At 33.5% G+C, this 20,902-nt stretch overlaps 4 protein-coding genes across 4 annotated transcripts in view; all 4 read right to left on the bottom strand.

Moving 5' to 3' along the window:
- LOC141654784 (receptor-like protein EIX2) overlaps window positions 1-20,902 on the bottom strand; it is a 93,303-nt gene that overhangs the window by 53,943 nt on the left and 18,458 nt on the right. The gene's annotated exons all lie outside the window — the stretch shown is intronic.
- LOC141656652 (receptor-like protein EIX2) lies at window positions 5,963-7,757 on the bottom strand. The gene is made up of 2 exons (XM_074463624.1): window positions 6,282-7,757; window positions 5,963-6,189 (listed from the first exon to the last, which is right to left on the bottom strand). Exon 1 carries the CDS (start codon window positions 7,704-7,706, stop codon window positions 6,291-6,293), a length of 1,416 nt encoding a protein of 471 aa, XP_074319725.1. The 5' UTR covers window positions 7,707-7,757; the 3' UTR covers window positions 5,963-6,189; window positions 6,282-6,290.
- Window positions 7,717-8,982, bottom strand: LOC141654786 (receptor-like protein EIX2). The gene has a single exon (XM_074461902.1). It carries the CDS (start codon window positions 8,980-8,982, stop codon window positions 7,717-7,719), a length of 1,266 nt encoding a protein of 421 aa, XP_074318003.1.
- LOC141654785 (receptor-like protein EIX1) lies at window positions 18,672-19,916 on the bottom strand. Its single transcript, XM_074461901.1, has one exon. The coding sequence runs from the start codon at window positions 19,914-19,916 to the stop codon at window positions 18,672-18,674; it is 1,245 nt and encodes a 414-aa protein (XP_074318002.1).

The raw sequence follows: 20,902 nt of genomic DNA, 5'->3' as shown, positions 1-20,902 counted from the left end.
CCTGCTCAACTACATACACCTATGAGACGATCAAGGAGATGGACTCAATTTGTTGTTCTACAAACATAAATAAATAATAAAAAAACAAAAAAAACAATGAATATTCCATATAGGAATTTTGGTACATGACGACAACTAAGCTATATATCTAGGATATATATTAAGATAAAAATTGAACTAGCTATAATTATAATATAACTTCTACTTTTTGCATTTGATGACTATAAAAACTCTACTGGGAAAGAACTATGTCATGCCTTCTATATATACTCAACGAGGAAACAAGCAAGACGTTGTATTGATAATTTGTTTTCCGTTCATAATCAATATATATATGTCATACGACTCACACCTTCTTTTAGGTTGTAGTTTATTCTTAATAGTAGTTAATGGTCCTAATTGTATCTCATATTCATGTGTTGTTTGTTCTTAATGATGATATGCACATTGTTTTTGTTTGAGTTAAAACTTAGTGTTGATTTGTTAATATAATGTTGTTATTTTACTCACACTAACTAATAGCTTGAGTTTTCAATTTTTTTTTTGTAGGAAGTATTCCATCACGATCGAGACAAAATCAATTAGCAGCTCGAGCAACTTTTAAATGATAACATCGTCATTGATGCGGTTAGAAAAGTTTTTCTTTTTTCCCGAGAAACACGTAAAAGAAGCACGCTTTTAAAACTACTCATATTTTAGAACTATTAAATTTAAAACTCAATATTAAGATATTGAAAACATTCGTTGAATTTGTATCCCACCTCTTTCATCTCTTTTAAAACTAAAAATTTAGAATTATTAAATTTACACTTTGATTTTGGTCGTGTGGCTTATGTGGTCGGTGCGCAATACGGTGAATTATGATCGATGAGCAATATGGTGAATTGCGATCGACGAGCAATACAAAGAGATGGAGTACTATATCACCACGTGCGATGTAGACAAATTTCTTAGAAACGAATATTGTTAAATTAGTTAAACCAAGATATTACTTAATCATTGAAAAAGAATCTCATGCATGAGAAGAGTAGAGTAGTACATATATTAGTTGGAAATTGAGAAAGATAATATTCTTCTAGATTTTTTACTTTCAAATTAAATAACACAATTAACCAAAATAGATGGAGTATGCTGCTTTGCTACTTATTATTCCTACTGCCGCAAACTTTATGTTCACAGATAAAGTTTAGAAGTTGAGAATATCAAAATGGACTCAAGAGTTAGGATCAATGGCATGTTACTATATTGGTCTGATACGCTCATACGCATAACAAGCATAAAAATATGTTGAAAATTAAGAGGATCAAAATACAAACAAGTTGAAATAATGGTATTTTTTGGGAAAAATCTTAATAATCGATTTAATCGATTTAATTACAATTATCAAGCTTCCTTTTAAAGCTATTAAGGTAGTTTTAAAATTATTAGATTCATTTACAAGTTATTAAAATATATTTACAATAATTTTGTAAGCGAATTGAACTACATTATAAAGTAACTTAGCAAACTTCAGTTAACACAAATTTTATATTGTACAAAAAAGTCCAATAGAGACATGAATAATTATGTTTGCTTTATTTATGAGGGTAAAAAAAAATAAACGTAAACTATCGAATGGGACGAAGGAATTTTTCAATATCAATTCTATAGAAATCAATCATTAAAATATAAAATAACATGATACAATGATATTACAAAGTAACCTGCCTTAGTCCTATAATCCGGCCTAAAATTAGATGTGTCATGGTCATGATTCATGAAGTTTATTCTTTCAATATGATTATAAGCTATTTGGGGTACCAAACACATACGAGCTAAGAAATACCATGCGTGATTAACCTCACAAAGTCACAACAGTTTTCATTAGGGAGTATTATTTTTGCAAAAAATTGATTTATTAGGTAACTGCGATGATGAAAAATGCCACTTTTATTAATATAATGCCAGTATCGAACAAATAGTGGCAGCTTTTGAGAACCAATTAACTGAAATATATTGATTTGCAATTTCCCATTTTTTTGCCAGCCTGAAAAATTAAGATCGTTTGATACTTATAATAAGTATTTACGAAACAATCTAAACAAAGCGGTTTTTAATAATCTTCACGGGACTTATTTATTACTAGAAATCAGCCATTAGAGAGCTAAAGAATACCTTTTTTTTATAATTAAAAATATTACAAAAGATTTTACCAAATGGCCCGTGCATCGCACGGGCATTAAATCTAGTATATATATAAAAGAGAGTTTTTTCGAGCGATCTTAGAGCGTCCACATCATCAAAAATAAATTTAGGAAAGTATAATTTTGATGTAAAAAATAAACTGAAAAATCTTTTAATTATTATAATATGTATATTTCCTAAATTATATTCTAAGTGATATTTCCAATTTTTATATCAAACTTTTACATTTCATTTGGCAAAAAAATATCGTTAAAAAAATTATGAAAATAATATAATTAGCTTTGTGGTAAAAAATGCTATCATTAGAGTATAGATTTCATATTATTTGCACATATTAAAGATTGTGTACTTCTTAATACGTAAAATTGTGTACTTTTTAATACGTTTTGTCCCACATTGGAAAATAAGTAGGTGTGCTGAATATACTACATATAAATATTAGAATTGTCCCACATCAGAAAAAAAATCCAATTTTTGTGAATATATTACTTATAAATAGTAGAATTGTCCCACATCGAAAGATTAGTATAAGTTGATGTGATCCTATGATTATAAATAGGAGGCATATTTGGAACTTATGTATCCACCCAAAAAATTTGGAGTCTCATAAATATTGTTTTAAAGAGCTCTTAAGATTTTTTTATCATTATCTACGATATGATATAAAAAATAAAACTAAAAATTTCACTAATGGTTGTCTTCTGAATGTAGTAATAGAGCGTTAATGAGTCGTTATATGTACGAGTTAGTTAAATATGTAGAAGTTGTGTAATTGGTGTGAATTTCATTAACTGACAATAGCGTACATATATAGAAGAGGCAATACAATAACCTAAAGATACAAAAATTCTAGGGCAAGCAAAGTATACAAAATACAAGAGGCTGGCCTCTGTTCGTCCCCTCCCACCCCATAAGTCCGTTCTATAAATATAAAAGATATGTACTTTTTAGTATGTTATATGTCCCACATTGAAAAATAATTTAAGTGTGGTGAATATATTATGTATAAATAATAGAACTGTCCCATATATATACATTTTCTATATTATATAAAAGTGGTGTTTATAATTTTGATATCAAAACTTTATATTTCATTTGACAAATAAGTATTGTATGAAAATTATATAATTAGATTGTGACAAAAAAATGTTATCATTAGAGTGTAGATTGTATTGTATTTTCTCATTATTAAATCGGGTTGATGTCAAAGTAGGTGCATAAAAAATGGTGTACTTAGTAAGTTATTTGTCCTACATTGAAAACTAATGTAAGTGTGGTGAATATACTATATGTATAAATATTAGAATTGACCCACATCGGAAGATTACCATAAGGCAGGGTGATCTTATGATTATAAATAGAAGTCATAACCCAAAATCTTTTGATTCTCTTAAGTATTGTCAGAGAGAGCTCTTAAAAGAGTTTGTATTACTGTCTCTACAATAATAATTTCTAACCTAAGTTAATCTTTGGAAAATCTTTTAGTTATTATAATATATACTCTGTATTTCTTATTTTATATTCAAGTGATGTTTCTAATTTTTATATAAAAACTTTTACATTTCATTTGGCAAAATAATGTCGGTAAAAAAATTATGAAAATAATATTATTAGATTCATAGTAAGAAATGTTATCATTAGAGTATATATAGATTTCATATAATTTGCACATATTAAAGATGGTGTATTTCATAGTGTGTAATATGTCTCACATTGAAAAATAATATAGGTGTGATAAATATACTACATATAAAAAATAGAATTTTCTCACATCGAAATATAGCATAGGGTGGGTGATTCTATGATTATAAATAGTAGGCATCATTGGAACTTAGGCATCAACCCAAAATCTTTTGAGTCTCTTAAGTATTGTCTTAGAGAGCTCTTAAAAGATTATATCATTATATTTTCTACCTATAGATTTTATATGTCCCATATTGAAAAATAATGTAGGTGTGGTAAATATACTACTTTTAAATAATATAATTAGAATTGTGTTAAAAAAATTTTTATCGTTAGAGTATAGGTTCCTATCATTTGCACATATTTTAATTATGATAAAAAAAATAGAAAATAAACGTCCATGGTAACATGTGTAATCTATCAAAGTTCAAGGTTACCATGAGAAATTTCCAATATTATAATGATATAGTTAATTAAATTTTCATTTAAAAGAGAGATATCCGTACCAATAAAATAATAAATGGGGTATTATTTTTTAATTGTTATTTTATTGCCACGACATCAAAGATAACGTCCATTTAACAGCTTTTACATTAGGGGGTACCATGGGCAAAAAAATGGAACCTCAAGGGTACCATAGGTAGATTCTTAAAAGTAGGGGTAACATGGAAAATCTGACAAAATTAAGGGGTACCACGGGAAATTTCCATATCTCAATTATGTTAAATTTTTTTTGAAGAAAAACAACGTACAAATATTAATGGAAGATCTTGATCATATTATTAAATTTAAATATAACTATTAGATATAATGAGTAGCAATTGTCTGTATTCGGTATTCGAGATCTGGTTGGATGTCGAACTAAGTGCAAAAAAGATGGTGTAATTCTGAATATGTTATTTGTCCCACATTGAAAAACAATGCAGGTTTAATGAATACTCCCTCCATTTATCTATTTTCTTCCCATTTGCTTTATTGCGGTCTCCAAGACGGAACTTTGACTGTATTTTTTTACATCTATATGTTACTTTTTTTTGTCGGAATTTTTTTAAGTGAAAGATGCATTGACAATAAGTGTAAATGTTTTTGTTTTACAAATTTATATATTTTATTCCCCAACTTATCTGCGGTCAAAGTTCGGAAACTTTGACCTTCAAAAAGCAAATGGGAAGAAAATAGGTAAATGGAGGGAGTATATATTACGTATAAATAGTAGAATTGTCCCACATCAGAAAAAAATCCAAGTTTTGTGAATATATTACTTATAAATAGCAGAATTGTCCCACATCGAAAGATTATTATAAGGTGGGGTAATTATATGATTATAAATAATAGTTAACCCACGTATATATATTAATCTTTTATTTTTTTTGAAAGAGATATTTTAATAATATGTAAACAAATCATAAGACATAAAATGTAAATATTAAGCCCTTATAAATTTTTTTTTTTTGCATTATAAATTAAGTTAATAACCCCGTTGCAACGCACGGACATTCAAACTAGTATAAGAATTAAATCAATTCTCCATAAATAATAGCACATAATCTTAATAAAACAAAAACTAAGGCATCTTATTGGCTAGGGTGTACGATATTCTTGTACTCCCGGTGGACCTTAGGATTTGACTAATTATAGGAAGTCATGGCCGTGGTTGGTGTCAGACAAGTGTATATTCGATTGCAAATCATTCCATAGCATGGTTTGTCGATTGCAAATCTTTTCTGAATATTTGATTACCAGAGATGTTAAGAATATATTCAAGGCTGGTTTAATTGCCGTCAAGCTTAATAACCACTCAACTATTGAGATATTTCCAAACAGGTCAATAGGCATATATATATCCTTGGCGTAATGATCCGCTCAGACAATGTCGTGACAGATTTATGAATTTAAACCAACAACATAGATAACCGACAACTATCATAGCATGCTTAGACGATTACAAATCTCTTCATAATATTTGATTGCCACAGGGGTCAAGACATTCAAGACTGGTCTTATTTGATATCATTCATGTCATTCTGTTTTAATGAATAAAAAACAGAGGTTTTGCAACAGGTTCAGGAAGAAATTCACAGGAACATGAAGATAAATACCAGTGTGGTTTTATTATACAACTCAAGTAAAATGTGTAACATAAAGTTGATGTTGCGATGTCGACGTACATAAATCAATGTTCCCAATTCAACAAAGAAATGTACATACTTCATCTATGTCTACAAATTTGTAATCAGTTTCTGCCCATTTTGAGTTAACAAAAGACTATCAATTGATTGCAGCAGAAATTTGGTCTTAAAAGCAACATCAGCAACCCAACCCCTGAACAAAAGAACCCAACTGCAGAATCAATTTTCACACATAAAAGTCTATGTACAGTACAGTAGATTAATCTTAGATTAACAAAGACTTACAAGAAGGCCTCAAGTGCTCCTCCAAACCCTGGCTATAGTCACAAGAACCATCACATAAATCTTGTCTTTGATGTCGTCATACAACCGGAAGAAGGCACGTCTCCAAGATGTTTTGACAACTAAAGTACCACAAACTCCCCAAAATCCAAAGATAAATCCAAGCACCACACTTACGTACACTCCTACCATAAAGTTATCGCTAGGCTGCTCTTTGTCTATATTTTTCGGAGTTATGGCCTCTTCATCTTCAGGACATTTAGGGAGTGGTGCTCCACAAAGTCCAGAGTTTCCCATGTATGATGTAGTATTGAAACTTTGTAGTTGGGTGCCGTCTGGAATCTTCCCGGACAAGTTATTGTACGACAAATCCAATACCTCTAGAGAGCTTATTTTAGCCAAACTAAGTGGAATCTCACCGGAAAGATGGTTATGTGATAAATCTAGTGATTCCAAAGACATCAGCTGACCTATCCTTGACGTAATAACTCCACTTAAATGGTTTCTTGATAGATTTATTTCAATTAAACCAACAAGACTTGAAATTCCTTCAGGAATCTGTCCTTCGAGCATATTGTTTGAAAAATCGATGATTTTAATGTGTCTCAGTAAATAATCCATTCCAATGTTTTGTTCTTTGCCTTTCCAAATTATCAAAGCATTATCCCTGTGAACAATTGTACCGACTTCGGACGGGAAATAAAAGACGATAGTTTGTAAGAGACTTTTTGTGCTAGCCATCCCTGTGAGATTGTATATGCATCTTGGGATGGTTCCACTTATGCGGTTGTTTGAAAAATCCAACATTTGAAGTCGGGAGAGATGACACAAGCTTGAAGGAAGGGCTCCGAGAAAGTTGTTATCTCGCAAGATAAAAATGCTAAGATTTTGAAAAGTATTCCCCAAGGCAGAAGGTATGTATCCAAACAATGAATTATGGGAAAGATCAAGAAAAATCAAAGAAGTACAATTTATTAGGGATGCAGGGAGTTCACCAGAGAAATTGTTGTTGCTCAAATCTAGAGCTTGGAGCTGATTTAGTCTACCTATGGAAACTGGCAAATTCCCCCAAAACTTGTTGTTTTCGAGGTGTAAGACTAATAATTTATCGAAGTAACCCCAACAATCCGGAAGCTTATCCGAAAAAGAGTTGTTTGATAGGTCAAGATAGATTAAAGGCATTTTTGTTTGAGGACACAAAAGAGGAACCAATCCTTTAGAGAAGTTATTGTCGTTAAGTTTTAATGCTGAAGCATATCTCATAAATGATGGAATTGCGCCACTGAAGCTGTTTGAACTTAAATCGAACACTGGTGGATTCACAAATGTGGTCGATACATCTGGAAGTACCCCATACATCTTATTTTGATACATTGTGAGTCCCTCTAGTTTGGGTGATAACGAGTTGAAAAAAGAAACGGGTATCATGGCTGAAATACTAGTGTTGGATATAATAATAATGGTTAAGTTTTTTTGGGAAATCAGGGCCAACCTTACATGATTCCAAAGAGAGTATGTCCAACTGAAATGGCGGAACCCAGTTCGCACTGATATTAACCACTAATTCTGTGTTCAATGCCAAGTTTAAGGAACTCAAATTGGAAAGATTTGATAGATGGGCACTCGTGAAAACTCCTTTCAAAGAATTCCCAGAAAGTCCCAATGTGTCAAGCATAGAAAGTCCCCCAAGTGCTTCACTAATGGTGCCATTAAGCTGATTATTATCAATGTTGAATTCCCTCAGGTAAGACAGGTTACCAATGTTGTCAGGAATGGATCCCCATACTTGGTTCACGGCTAAATCTAGATTTTCTAGTGACTTGTATGTACATAAGGATAAGGATTCGATTATGTGTAAGAAGTTATAGTTGAGACTGGTGTTGTATAATAGTAAGCTTTGCAAACTACACAAGTTGCCAAGTAAATTCATAGCATATCCAGTCCCTTGGAAATTACTTTCAAAAAGATGATTATTAAAAGAGAGGTCAAGGTAAGTAAGGCTAGTCTCAAGTCCATTCAAGTTTGACAACCACTCAAATATTGATGTATCATTCAAGTTATTTCCTTGAAGGGTAATAGTACCAAGGGTTGTCGAAGAATTAATATATGAAAGAGAAGAAGACAACTTTAGAGATAGGTTACAATTATTCAAGCCAAGAACTTGCAAGAAAGGTAGGTTGTTAACACTAGAAAGCCAACTGTTTGTAGCTAGACTCAGATCATTACCACCCAATTCCACCTCCCTTAGCAACCTTAGTTGCGAAAGCCATCGTAAGTTTTCCACCCTCATATAATTACCATTAAGACCAAGATATGTTAGCTTGGAAAGGTTTCCAATCTCTTGAGGAATGACGCCCGTAAACCTCACATAGGAGAGGTTAAGGTACTCTAAATTTGAAAGTGAGCCTATAAACTTAGGCAATTTTCCCCCGAAATCATTATGACTGAGGTCTATATATTTTAATTGTTTCAAACCAAGTATAGATTCACCGATTGTACCTTGTAAGCAGGGCAACAGCATGTCGCTAGTGTAATTTATGAGTGTCGGAAGACTGAGGGCAGTGACGTGGCCAGAATGATTGTGACACTGAATGCCGTGCCACATGCAGCAATCCTGAGTGATTCCCCAAGAATCAAGCAATCCACAACGGTCGATACGAATACCACGTTTGAACTCAACCAGTGCATCTCTCTCACTCTCCATACATTCTATGCCTGTTTTATTACTATTATTACTATTATTATCAATTCCGGATCTAGCGTGACAGGTCAGCCAAAGACACAAGAGTGGAAGAACGTGCAAGTGATTATATAATTTGGAGGTAAACTGGGGACTCATTTTATCTTTCATGTATTGATGAAATGATAAATTTGGGTTGAGTGAATTGTGTGAGTTGTTTAGTTAAATTAGCTTCTTAGCGGATGTTTATATAGAGGTCTCTACTCTCATGACTTAATTATTGTCTGAATACTCTATTTGTCTACCTTTGATTAAAATAACACGAATGGCTTATTATTTTGAAAGTACGAATTACTTCTTAATAAATTAAAAGCTAAATGAATGATTGAGATAGAGGGAATAAATTCAAGTCGTGTTCTTTTGGAGTTAATTTCAGTTCAATTTAGAAGATTTATGTGCCAAAAATACAAGGCCTAAGACTCGCTCCATTTTTCTATGGTTGTTAATGCTTTTTAAGTCGCGCAACGACTTGAAGATGTGAATGGTATTGTCTTCATCTTGTGGGAGTGTAACTTGGGCATGACTTTTCAAGAAGAATCAATATTTTCTGCACCAAAATTGACACAACAAAGAACAAGACAAAGGCTACTAATGAGTAAGCCTATGATAGTTTGACAATGTCAAGTGATTACATTAATTTTGTGGTTCTTGTATGTCGTCCCGGAATTCCTTGATGTTTATAGAGCCCTAGTGTTCACTGAGAAGAGTGACATTTTGTCTCCATATTTCCACAAAATTACAAGCCAATTTTTCGCTGGTCTACGTTTGTTAATAACTCGGATCATTCTTCTTGTCGATGAAGAAGTAAATGAATCCCATGTCCCCAACATCTGTTTACTTTTGATTAAATACCCTTCACAAAAAATGACTGGGGGCGATAGTTTACAAAAAAATGACTGGCAAGTTGAAATACTCAATTTATGGTAAAAACAGAATTTGAACTTTACAGGCGAAAACAAAGACCGGAATTACAAGGAGGTGAGCAAGTATCGGCTGAAGTACCGCTGAACGCGCAAAATACTTGGCTTGCTCACCTCGTTCCACGGTTTCTTCGTGAAGACGAGGATTGAACTAAATAAATCGTCGAGAACTTTCATAGCACGCTTAGACGATTGCATATCAGTGGTAAATACTTAATTATTAGAGATGTCAAGATGATATTTAAGGCCTCTGTCTTAATTGCAATCAAGTTCAATAATATATTCCCTCCGTCCCGCTTAATTGTTGTTCTTTATTTTTGGCATAAAAAAGAGTCAATTACTAAATGACAGATGGAACAAATTGAGTATAAATCATCAAATTGCTCATCAAGTTCATTCTTAAAATAGAAAGGATACCACAATATGAAAAAGGACAACAAATGACCGGGACAGAGGGAGTATCATTCAAGTTATTCTGTTTTACTGTTTTAGGCTTGTCAAGCTTGTTCAGTTAAAAATTACCGCAAGCGAACGGGTCCGTTGTAGTGCTTAGTTGCTTACGGGTTGATCTGAGGGAGGTTAGGAACTAAGTACTAGTCAGTCTTAAACACCGAGTCAGCTACACGGATCAATAATAAGTGGTGATTAAGTAAACTAAATAAACTATTAAAGCAATAATAAAATTAGAAAAGACGAAATCAATAATAATTAAAAGGCTAGAGTTTATATCATCGCTAGACAAGCTCATAAATAGTGACACGATTGCTTAATTATTATTCAAGTGAGACTACGCCTCTAACATATTAACGATCCCTTCCGGGTAACGATAACTCTTCCTAAATATGTATAATCCCCGCTCCCGCATGTAAATTAGACACATAGAAGCAATAAGACCATAGTTTTATCCCAAGTATACAAACTAACATTCCCATGAAAAGTCGTATAATCAAGATTAGAAGTATGTTCTTAAATGAATCGCCGCTCCCGCATATAAATTCAATTGTAACAATAATAAGTAAATGAATAAGACGGTTTAAACATACAATAAAATATCGTCCAACTTCCGTTGATAACTACAAGTCATTTTTTGTAAAATCATATCAAATTTGTTACCCAATTCATAATAAATTCTAATCAAACTCGAACAACAATTTCGCAATCGGTTGCAATTAAAACATGCTTGTATTGACTAGCAATGATACAAACCCTAAAAATGAACTACTCGCTAATTAATCTAAAATTAATCATAATAAACATTATAATATAATAAAGCACAATAAAACTAAATAAGAATAAAGGGAAGAAGAAACTTAGTCTTGTATTAGAAGGAAATGAAAGAAGATCGCAGAAGTAAAATTCAATGGCCGAAGTAGTTCTGTACATTTTAGACTTAAGTAAACACTATGAACCATCGGGAGAAATTGACATGTAAACAAACTAAAAAGTTTAGACTTAAGTAGCAATGTAGTGTCATTGAGATCCAAAATTTATATGAAATTGAACCATTGATTTTCAAAGTACAATAAAACGGGGACGGATGAAATGTTTGTCTTCAATGTACACTTTACAAATATGAAAGTGCCCCTGAAAAAGGATTTTAAAAGATTGATTTAATGATTGTGTAGTGGTCAAATTGGTCAGTCTATGCAATGTGACTGGTACCCAGAATGATCTGGGCTTACGTGGTCGCGCAAAGCAAGCATGTCGGCGTCGAAAAGTAAGAGCGTGGTCTTAAAATGCAAAGGGAGAAGATAAGGGCGGACACTCACGTGAGAAATATGTGAGGCGAAGACCTCTATTTATACTAATCACGAGGAGGGGTTTAGAAAAAAGACCTAGAAGAGTCACAACGAAAATAAGAAAGAAATAAACTGACTTTGATTTTTGGCGCTGAGACACGCCCGGAAAGGCTTGCTTACAAGAGAATTGCCACTGAAATAAATAAATTGAATTTTTAATTTCCTCTTGATAATCCAATATGTTAAAACGAATATTAGCATACTTAAATATGCACGTTAATAAATTACGATAATTTATTGTGTACGATAAAACCGTTTTATACGAGAATTGACGAATCCGGACTTGAGTTTCCTTCTTTGAGCCCATCTTGTCATATCAATGCAGCAACGCCAAACTCCCGTATAAGGTACAACGGTACAAGAACAATAGGACGCTCCCAGAGTCCAAGTCTACCACAAATTTCAATTTACCTCATATTCATTTGTTGTACAAGTATTATTCACTTGCTTAGAAAGTAATTCGTATTTGTTTCTTACAAAAGTTGTAGTTAAACTACAAATCCATAGTTATACAAATTTAATCTTATATAAAAAAAAATTACAATTGCAATACAACATGAGTTACTTTCACCCTAACCAAGTTTTACCACAATCCTACGTCAAAAATTTGCAAACCACCAAGAAAGATGAACAACTTCATCTGCTTCGTTTACTCTCCGACATACTCAATGCCCATATTGCTTATTATTCGATGGAGGCCATGCCGCTAACATTTTTTTTTTTTTTTACAAAACCTTATTCTTTATGTGAAATAATTTCATGAATTAAATACATGATATTACTACCCTTTTAAAATTCTATTATTAGTGTTTAATTTCACTTAAGTATTTACAGAATTTGTTTGTAAATTACTTAAATTAAATAAATATTTTCTTTTCCATATATTTTATATTTTCCTAAGAAAATATTTTATATGATCTTTAATACTCATTTGTCGATTAATTAGTTTTGTAAACATCTTCTATAGACAACAAAGTTATAGTATATTTTTTTTTTAGTAACAACAATAGTGAATTAGTGCCTTTCAAAAAAAGTAGTGAATTAGTGACAATACAATTTTTATTTTTTTTAACTTCATTTATTCTTCTTCGTTCTTAATTTTATATGTATTCAGTTTTTTTATTTCGAATACATATAATACTACTCCATATGAAATATCTTGAAATTATAAACTTATAGTTAATCCATACTTTTTTATTATAGTTTTGTTTAGTTAATTAATTTTAAAGCTAATGGAATATGGATGGATTTTTAAAGGAAATAAATGAATTAAATTAATACAATATAATAATAAATTGGTAATCCATGTTATATTAGTTTGTCATGTCACATTGTTATTGTGTATGTGGCTTTTTTTCATCCCATGTGGCATTATCTACGTAGCATTTTTAGCCTAACCTTTTAATAATATTTTATAGATTAAAGATATGACTTTGATTAAATCCTCCTAACTGAATGTGTTAATTGGAATCAAACCCAGAGGGGGAAGAAAGACAACACATTAAACAACCCGAGTTCCCGACACTCATATTTGTGTGGAATCCACCTCTTACTCGTAAAGTTGGCCAAAGGAACGGGTCAGCCCGGCCCTACCCGCCACACAGGCTCCTTTTCGCCCGCCCTGGCCTGCTCCTGGCCATGTAAGGCCCACCTAATACACGGACCTGGTTCGCCCTAGCCCATTTATTTTAGGAACTACGCAAAAAAGGAACTAGGGCAAGTTTAAGAATTCGAGGGATTTTTAGGGTGTGTTTGGATAGCAAAAGTGGAGGGAAAGAAAGGAGACGGGGAAGGATGGAAGGGAAAGAGAGAGTAGGGAAAGGTGAGGGGAAGGAGAATGAACTATGGTTGTTTGGATATAATTTATCTTCAAATATTGCTTATTGTGGAGAGATTTTGATTAGGATGGTAGAGAAATTGGATCTCTCCATATCTCTTCCCTCCATTTCCCTCCACCCCTAATTTGCTATTCAAATCATAGATTTAAATCCCTACTTTTCCCTTTGTTATCTCTCCAAATTTCTCAATTCAAACACGCCTTAAAAGTTTGACCGAGGTTAACTAGATAAATGAGGGTGTGAATGACACGTGGTGGAAAGAGAGCTTTGAAGATGTCAAGGTCTATGAAGCATCAAGCAAGTGCTCTTTGGCGGCGTTACCACCTTAAGTTTTTTATGACCTCCTTAGATCATCCACAATAGAGAGAGCTTATCTTTCTCTTATTTTGCCTCACTCCCTCTAATTTTTGGACACCTCATTTTTTCTTTCATTCACTTAATTCTCACCATATCTATCCTCTTTTTTTTTATTTTCTCACACAATAGAGAAGATCATCTTATGTTCCTCTCTTATTTAAATTACTCACCAATTTTTATTAAAGAAAATAGTAAAAGAATTATTGTCCATATGGCAAAAAGTAGTTGATTAGTAGGTACAAGGGCCAAAGTTAGCTTTCCTCTAAAATCCTATAAAAGTAGAGGAAGTGACTACCTTCCTCTTGTTAAGAGGACACTTAACATAAGTCCCACAATAGAGAGGATGTCCTCTTAAAAGAGAGAGTACTAAGAGGATGTTCAATCCTGTCTATTGTGGATGCTCTTAACTTTGCATTGGAGTAAACAAACCTCTTAACTTTGTTATAAAGTGAAATCAAGTCCTTTCTATTTTTCCGGTCAAAATCTCACCGAAATTTTCAATTTCTCTTCAAATCCGATGGAATATGAAATGCGGTTAAACCCGTCTCAATATCAGCAGAATATAGGTACCCAGTACTCGACTTATCGAAAAAAAATGAACAAACTCCTAATCATAACCTCCCTCTCCTCCTTTGTTTTCTGCAATGCCAATAACACATCTTCCAATGTTTGACTACTTAATTTGAGATTTTGAGTGCAAATTCCACAAAGTAACCACTAATAATTCCAAGGAATTTGTTATGTTAATTACCAATAGCAAAGAACTAAAGATGAATATGAAATTAATTAATACCCTAGAATTCAGTTGCACAATAAATAATGATGTTGATCCGACAAATTGAGGTTGTCGGAAACAAGGACGAATGTTATCGGAAAATCGACGGTCGCCGGAGATCACCTGAAAATGGCATTGATTTTAATTTGGGGGAACTGTGATGATTAATGCATTGATTGAAGAGTGTGCAAAATGTGTGATGTTGGTATGAGCAAATCAAACTGAGAAATTGAAAAATCCGGTGAGATTTTGGCCGTAAAAATAAAGGGGACTTGATTTCACTTTATAGCAAAGCTAAGGGGCTTGTTTACTCCAAGGCAAAGTTAAAGGAGTTAATCTCACATTATAGCAAACTTAAGGGGGTTGTTTACCACTTTCCCGCTAATTTGGATTAGTATTTCGATTTTGACATTAAGATTACGGTATAGTAATTATCGTATAACAACGTTTTATATTATCATCAGGTGATTCTATTATCTAAAAAAATAACTTGCGGAGTATTTATTACGGAGTAACATTGAGGGGTCGTTTGTTTCGCGCGTGGGTATGAGTTTGGAATCAGGAATCATATCTGGGTGGTATAGGGTTGAAACTTCATTCCTCATTCCAGGTGTTTGTTTCAATTCATGGTGATATGGGTTTGAAACTCAATTAAGGCTAAAATGTGTAAAATATAGTATTTTAAATAATATTTTTTAATATTATAAAATCATGAAAATAAATATTTAATCAATAACTATATAAAAGTTCATTTACAATATTGCCATAATTTTTATTTTCACATACTCACCCCCACCTTGGGTATGAGAAATCCATACCTCATGGGTTTGAGGTATGGGTATGAAACCCTTATGTTTGCTAAACAAACACTTGGTATGAGTTTGACTCATTCCAAACTCATACCTCATACCTTTTGTATTTGAACCAAACACCTCCCACTACAAAAAGAAATAAAACAGGTGACCGATTTTGGCGACTGCAATCAGTCGCTAAAATCAATTTAGCGACTGATTTCAATCGCCAAAAGCCAGTCGCAGACATTAGTCGCCTTTTCTGATTTTGGCGACTAATGTCGGTCGCCAAATTTGGCGACTGAAATATCAGTCGCCAAATGATAAAAATAGCAACTGAAATGGTAGTCGCCAATTTGGCGACCGAAACCAGGTAGTCGCCAAATTAACGACTGAATTTCGGTCGCTAAATTCACTTTTAGTCGCCAAATTTGGGTGACTAGGCCAATATCACTGAGGCAAATTTGGCGACTGATTTCAGGGTAGTCACCAAATTGGCGACTGAAATTCAGTCGCTAAATGCCTTTTCAGTCGCCAAAGCCACTGATTGTTTTGGTAGTTTTTTTCGTTTTCATTGCTAGCCAAATATTTACAACCTGCATACAAACCGAAGTTCCACAACGCCATACATCCCAAACTTCAACACACACAACACCATACATTTTAAATTTCAACCCAACACCGCACATTTTCCCAAACTTCATTTCATATATTGAAAATGAAAGTTATACAAGCTAACATATTCTAAAGTTCAAGTCTTATTACATGCTAAATTAAACTTACTTAACTACTTGGAAGCCAACACCGGCTCCACTCCCTTCTTGTGGACCATGCAGATCAAAAGGATCGTAGTCGGGTCTAGGTCCGGGGTTACAACCTTGCCACCAAGTCTCAAACACTGCCATTTTTTCCTTCATTTGGCGGAATTCTTCATCACGTTTTCTTTCACGTTCATCACGCTCTCTTACTTGAGCTTGAAGTTGACTAATAACTCCCGGTTAATACGTGTTGCTGGGAATTGTTGAAGTCGATCTCCTACGCGTGTTCTCATAGAAAGCCGGTATTGAACTTCTGGTACCATACACGTGCCCTTTCTTGAATCCATTCACCAACTCAAACCATATGTCATTATCCGCCTTTTCTGGATTGGCGGCTTTTGCATGTTCAAATGCATCCTATAATATTAAACAAATGGTAGTAAGTTAATATGGTAACCAAAATATATAAGACATTAAAAAAGAGTAAATTAACAAAAATAAAGTGTTAGGGAAAACTTACATATAATTCCTTGTCTTTTGGCTTAGTCCAACTTCTAATCCCTTTGTGGTCAACGCTGGAATGCGTGTCCAGAAAGGTTCCGGTACCGTCATAACCGGCTTTGACTTCTTCTTTCCTTTCTGAATGAAAAAAAAAACATACATGTTAGAAAATCAATAAAAAATCTAACATAAAATAAACATGTGAAAACCAAAAAAAGTGTGAAATAATAGACAAACTTACACCCAATACACGATCCCAGAACGATCGGGATCCCTCGTAATGAGTAGGCTCGACCACGGCATCTATCTTTCCTCCTTTTTTTGTTTAGGGATGCTTGCTTAGACTTTTTCTGAAAAGCTTCACTTTTGGTATGCTTTATTAAGCCTTCATACTTCTCACCTGCAATTACACATATGAAATCATAACTAATAAATTACTGATATTATTTATAATATAAGAGAGTACATGCTAATTAATACAAATAACAAAACAAGTTAATTAAATACTCCCTCCTATTCACCATTTTCTTCCCTATTTACTTAAACGGATTATTCAGGTTTTCTTCCCCTTTCCTTTTTCGGAAAACTTTTACTTTTATTTTATTTATTCCTCTCTCTTATCACCAAGCCTCAATCAACTCACAATTCCTTATTTAATTCTTATTTATTCATTCCTCTTTCCTCTTAGTTTCTATAAATGATGAAGGATCGAAACTTTGTAACTGAGTGCCATCTGGGATCTTTCCGGACAAGTTATTGTATGACAAGTCCAACACTTCTAGAGAGCTTATTTGAGCCAGACTAAGAGGAATTTCACCGGAAAGATGGTTATGTGATAAATCAAGTGATTCCAAGGAGGTCAGGTCACCTATCCTTGACATAATAGCTCCACTTAGATGATTTCTTGATAGATTTATTTGTTTTAAGCCAACGAGATTTGAAATTCCTTCAGGAATTTGTCCTTCTAGTATATTGTTAGAAAAATCAATGACTTTATTATGTCCAAGTAAATAATTGTTTTTAAAATCTTGTTTTTCTCCTTTCCACATTATCAATGCATTATCACCAGGAAAAATCATACTGTAATCGGGTGAGTAAACATCTGAGATAGTTTGTAAGAAACTTTGTGTGTCAACCATTCCTATGAAATTGTGTATGCATCCTGGGATGGTTCCACATATGCGATTGTTTGAAAAATCCAATATTTGAAGTCGAGAAAGGTGACACAAGTTTGAAGGAAGGGTTCCGAAAAAATTATTTTCTGCCAAAATCAGAATACTGAGTTTTTTAAACATTAAATGGCCCATGGCAGAGGTTATGTTCCCAGACAATGAATTATTTGCAAGATCCAAGATAACCAAAGACGTATTATTGTTACTCAAGTGAAGAACATGGAGCTGATTTAGTGTACCAATGGAGACGGGTAAACTTCCCCAAAGCTTGTTGTTTTCGAGGTGTAAAGCTAGTAACTTATCAAAGTAACCCCAACAATCCGGAAGCATATCTGAAAACGAGTTGTTTGATAGGTCAAGATAAATTAGTGGCATTTTCGTTTGAGGGCACAAGAAAGGAACAAAACCTTTGGATAAGTTGTTGTTGTTGTTGTTGTTGTTGTTGTTGTTGTTGTTGTTGTTGTTGTTGAGTTCTAATACGGAAACATTTCTTAGAAATAGTGGTATTGCACCACTGAAGTTGTTTGAACTCAAATCTGTCCATGGGGAAGCTTCAAATGTGATTGATACATCTGGAAGTACTCCATACATAATATTTTGAGACATCGATAATGATTTTAGTTTGGATGATAGCGAGGTAAAAAAAGAGACGGGCATCGTGCTTGAAATACGAGTGTTGGATAAACCAATCGTGGTTATGTTTTTTTTTAGTAACAAGCCACATTGGGAAATCTGGGCCAACCTAACATGAGGTTAAAGAAAGTTCGTCCAATTGAAATGGAGGAACCCAATTGCCACTAATGTTAACCACTAGTTCTGTGTTATCGTCCAACCTTAACGTACTCAACTTCGGAAGATTTGATAGATGGGCGCCAGTGAGAACTCCCTTAATAGAATTTGATTGAAGACTTAACATTTCAAGCATAGGAAATCCCCTAAGCGCCGCTAGACTAATGGTGCCGTTAAGATGATTACTATCAACGATTAACTCCCTCAAGTTAGAGAGGTTTCCCAGGTTGTCAGTAATGGAGCCCCATACTTGGTTTCCCATTAAATTTAGAGATACTAGTGACTTGTGTGAGCAATTTGACAAGGATTGGATTATGTCCGAGAAGTCGTAGTTGAGACCGGTGTAATATAAATCTAGGAATTGTAAACTACATAAGCTATCGAGGAAATTTATAGCATGTCCAGTCTGTTGGAAATTAGTTCCAAACAGTTGTTGATTATTAGACACGGCAAGTTTAACAAGGTTGGTTGCGACTCCACCTAAGTGGGACAACCACTCAAATATGGATGTATCATTCAAGTTATTTCCAGAAAGGCTAACAATATCAAGGATGGTCGAAGAATTAATATACGAAAGAGAGGAAGACAACTTTACAGATAGATTGCAATTATTCAAGCGAAGGATATGTAAGAAAGGTAGATTCTTAACAATAGAGAGCCAACTGCTTGTAGCTACACTTAAATCAATACCACTCAAGTCCACCACCCTTAGCAACCTTAGTTGCGAAAGCCAACGCAAGCTTTCCACCCTCATATTACTGGAAGAAAAGTCACAATTAAGTTCAAGAGATATTAATCTGGAAAGATTTCCAATCTCATGAGGAACGATACCTGTCGACCCAATATTAGAGAGATCAAGGTGCTCTAATTTAGAAAGTGAACCTATAAACTTGGGTATATGTCCTCGAAAACGATTATAACTAAGGTCTAAGTATTTTAAATGTTTCGAACCAAGTAAAGATACACCGAGTGTACCTTCTAAACAAGACCCGTCATTGTGATTATCATAGTAACTTTCGGGTGTTGGAAGACGGAGGGCAATGACTTGACCAGAGTGGTCGTGACACTGAATACCGTGCCAATGGCAACAATACGGATTAACTCCCCAAGAATCAAGGAGTCCACAACGGTCGACACGAATGCCACGTTTGAACTCAAGCAAGGCTTCTCTCTCACTCTCCACACATTCTATTCCCATAATATTACTATTATCAATATCTGATCTAGCATGACAACTAAAGTAGGTCAGACAAACACAAAAGAGTAGAAAAACTTGTGACCCAAAAAGAGCAGAATGAATAATAGCTGGTTCTATTCTAAGAGTGTAGCGAAATCGATCAAATGTGATGGTTATTTAACTACTGATTTAAAGTAAATGCAATAATACTAAAATGATGAGAAGCAACAAGAGTCCCGTTGATAAGTTATTAAGTAACAAAACGCCTATAAGGTACCAAACACCTCTTTATAGAGTTCGTACGTAATTGGTATCCTTGAATAAAACCTGTTGAGAATAAAGCTTCAACTCATACGAGTTATACATGTAAGAATCTCATATTGGAGAATTAGAGAAAAGAATCACTATATAAGGCAAGAGGATACTCCCTCTATTGCGAATTGGTTTTAGAGAACCCTCTTGGGTTTGTATTGTGGACTTTAAAATTTTATGGTCTTTTAAGTTCACTTTAAAATTTTATCGAAACCACAAGAACATAAGCATAGTAAACCCCCTAACTAACCCCAACTAATTATTCAACAACTTGTTAAATACGAGATTTAATCACATAAATTAAGCACATCGGGGATTAGTCGATTTCTAGTAAAAGACTACACATTAATCATACCTACTTGATATGAAAAGTAATACGGAGTAAAGATGAAATCTTTAATACCAACAATTACATGTATGTTTGATTGTTGATTACAATGAACAAGATTGAAGATTCAAACTAAAAAGAGTAATGTTGTTTTTCTCTATAAAAAACTGAAAATGAGACACTCGATCTCAAAAATAAGATATATGTGCATATGATTTGGATCCTCTCCATTTCCTTTCTCTCCATTTCCTCTCACAATCTATTTTAATAATAATTATCCCTTACACTCCCATTTTTCCTTTACTTTTATGCGTAAATTGAGAACCGTTAGATGTTGCCAATATGCGATCCGAACCATTAATAGGAA

The sequence above is a fragment of the Silene latifolia genome, chromosome 5 (genome assembly GCF_048544455.1).
Source record: "Silene latifolia isolate original U9 population chromosome 5, ASM4854445v1, whole genome shotgun sequence".
In the NCBI taxonomy this organism is placed as follows: domain Eukaryota; kingdom Viridiplantae; phylum Streptophyta; class Magnoliopsida; order Caryophyllales; family Caryophyllaceae; genus Silene; species Silene latifolia.
Note: the sequence above shows the minus strand (reverse complement) of the source record. Positions and strands in the feature narration are given on the sequence as shown.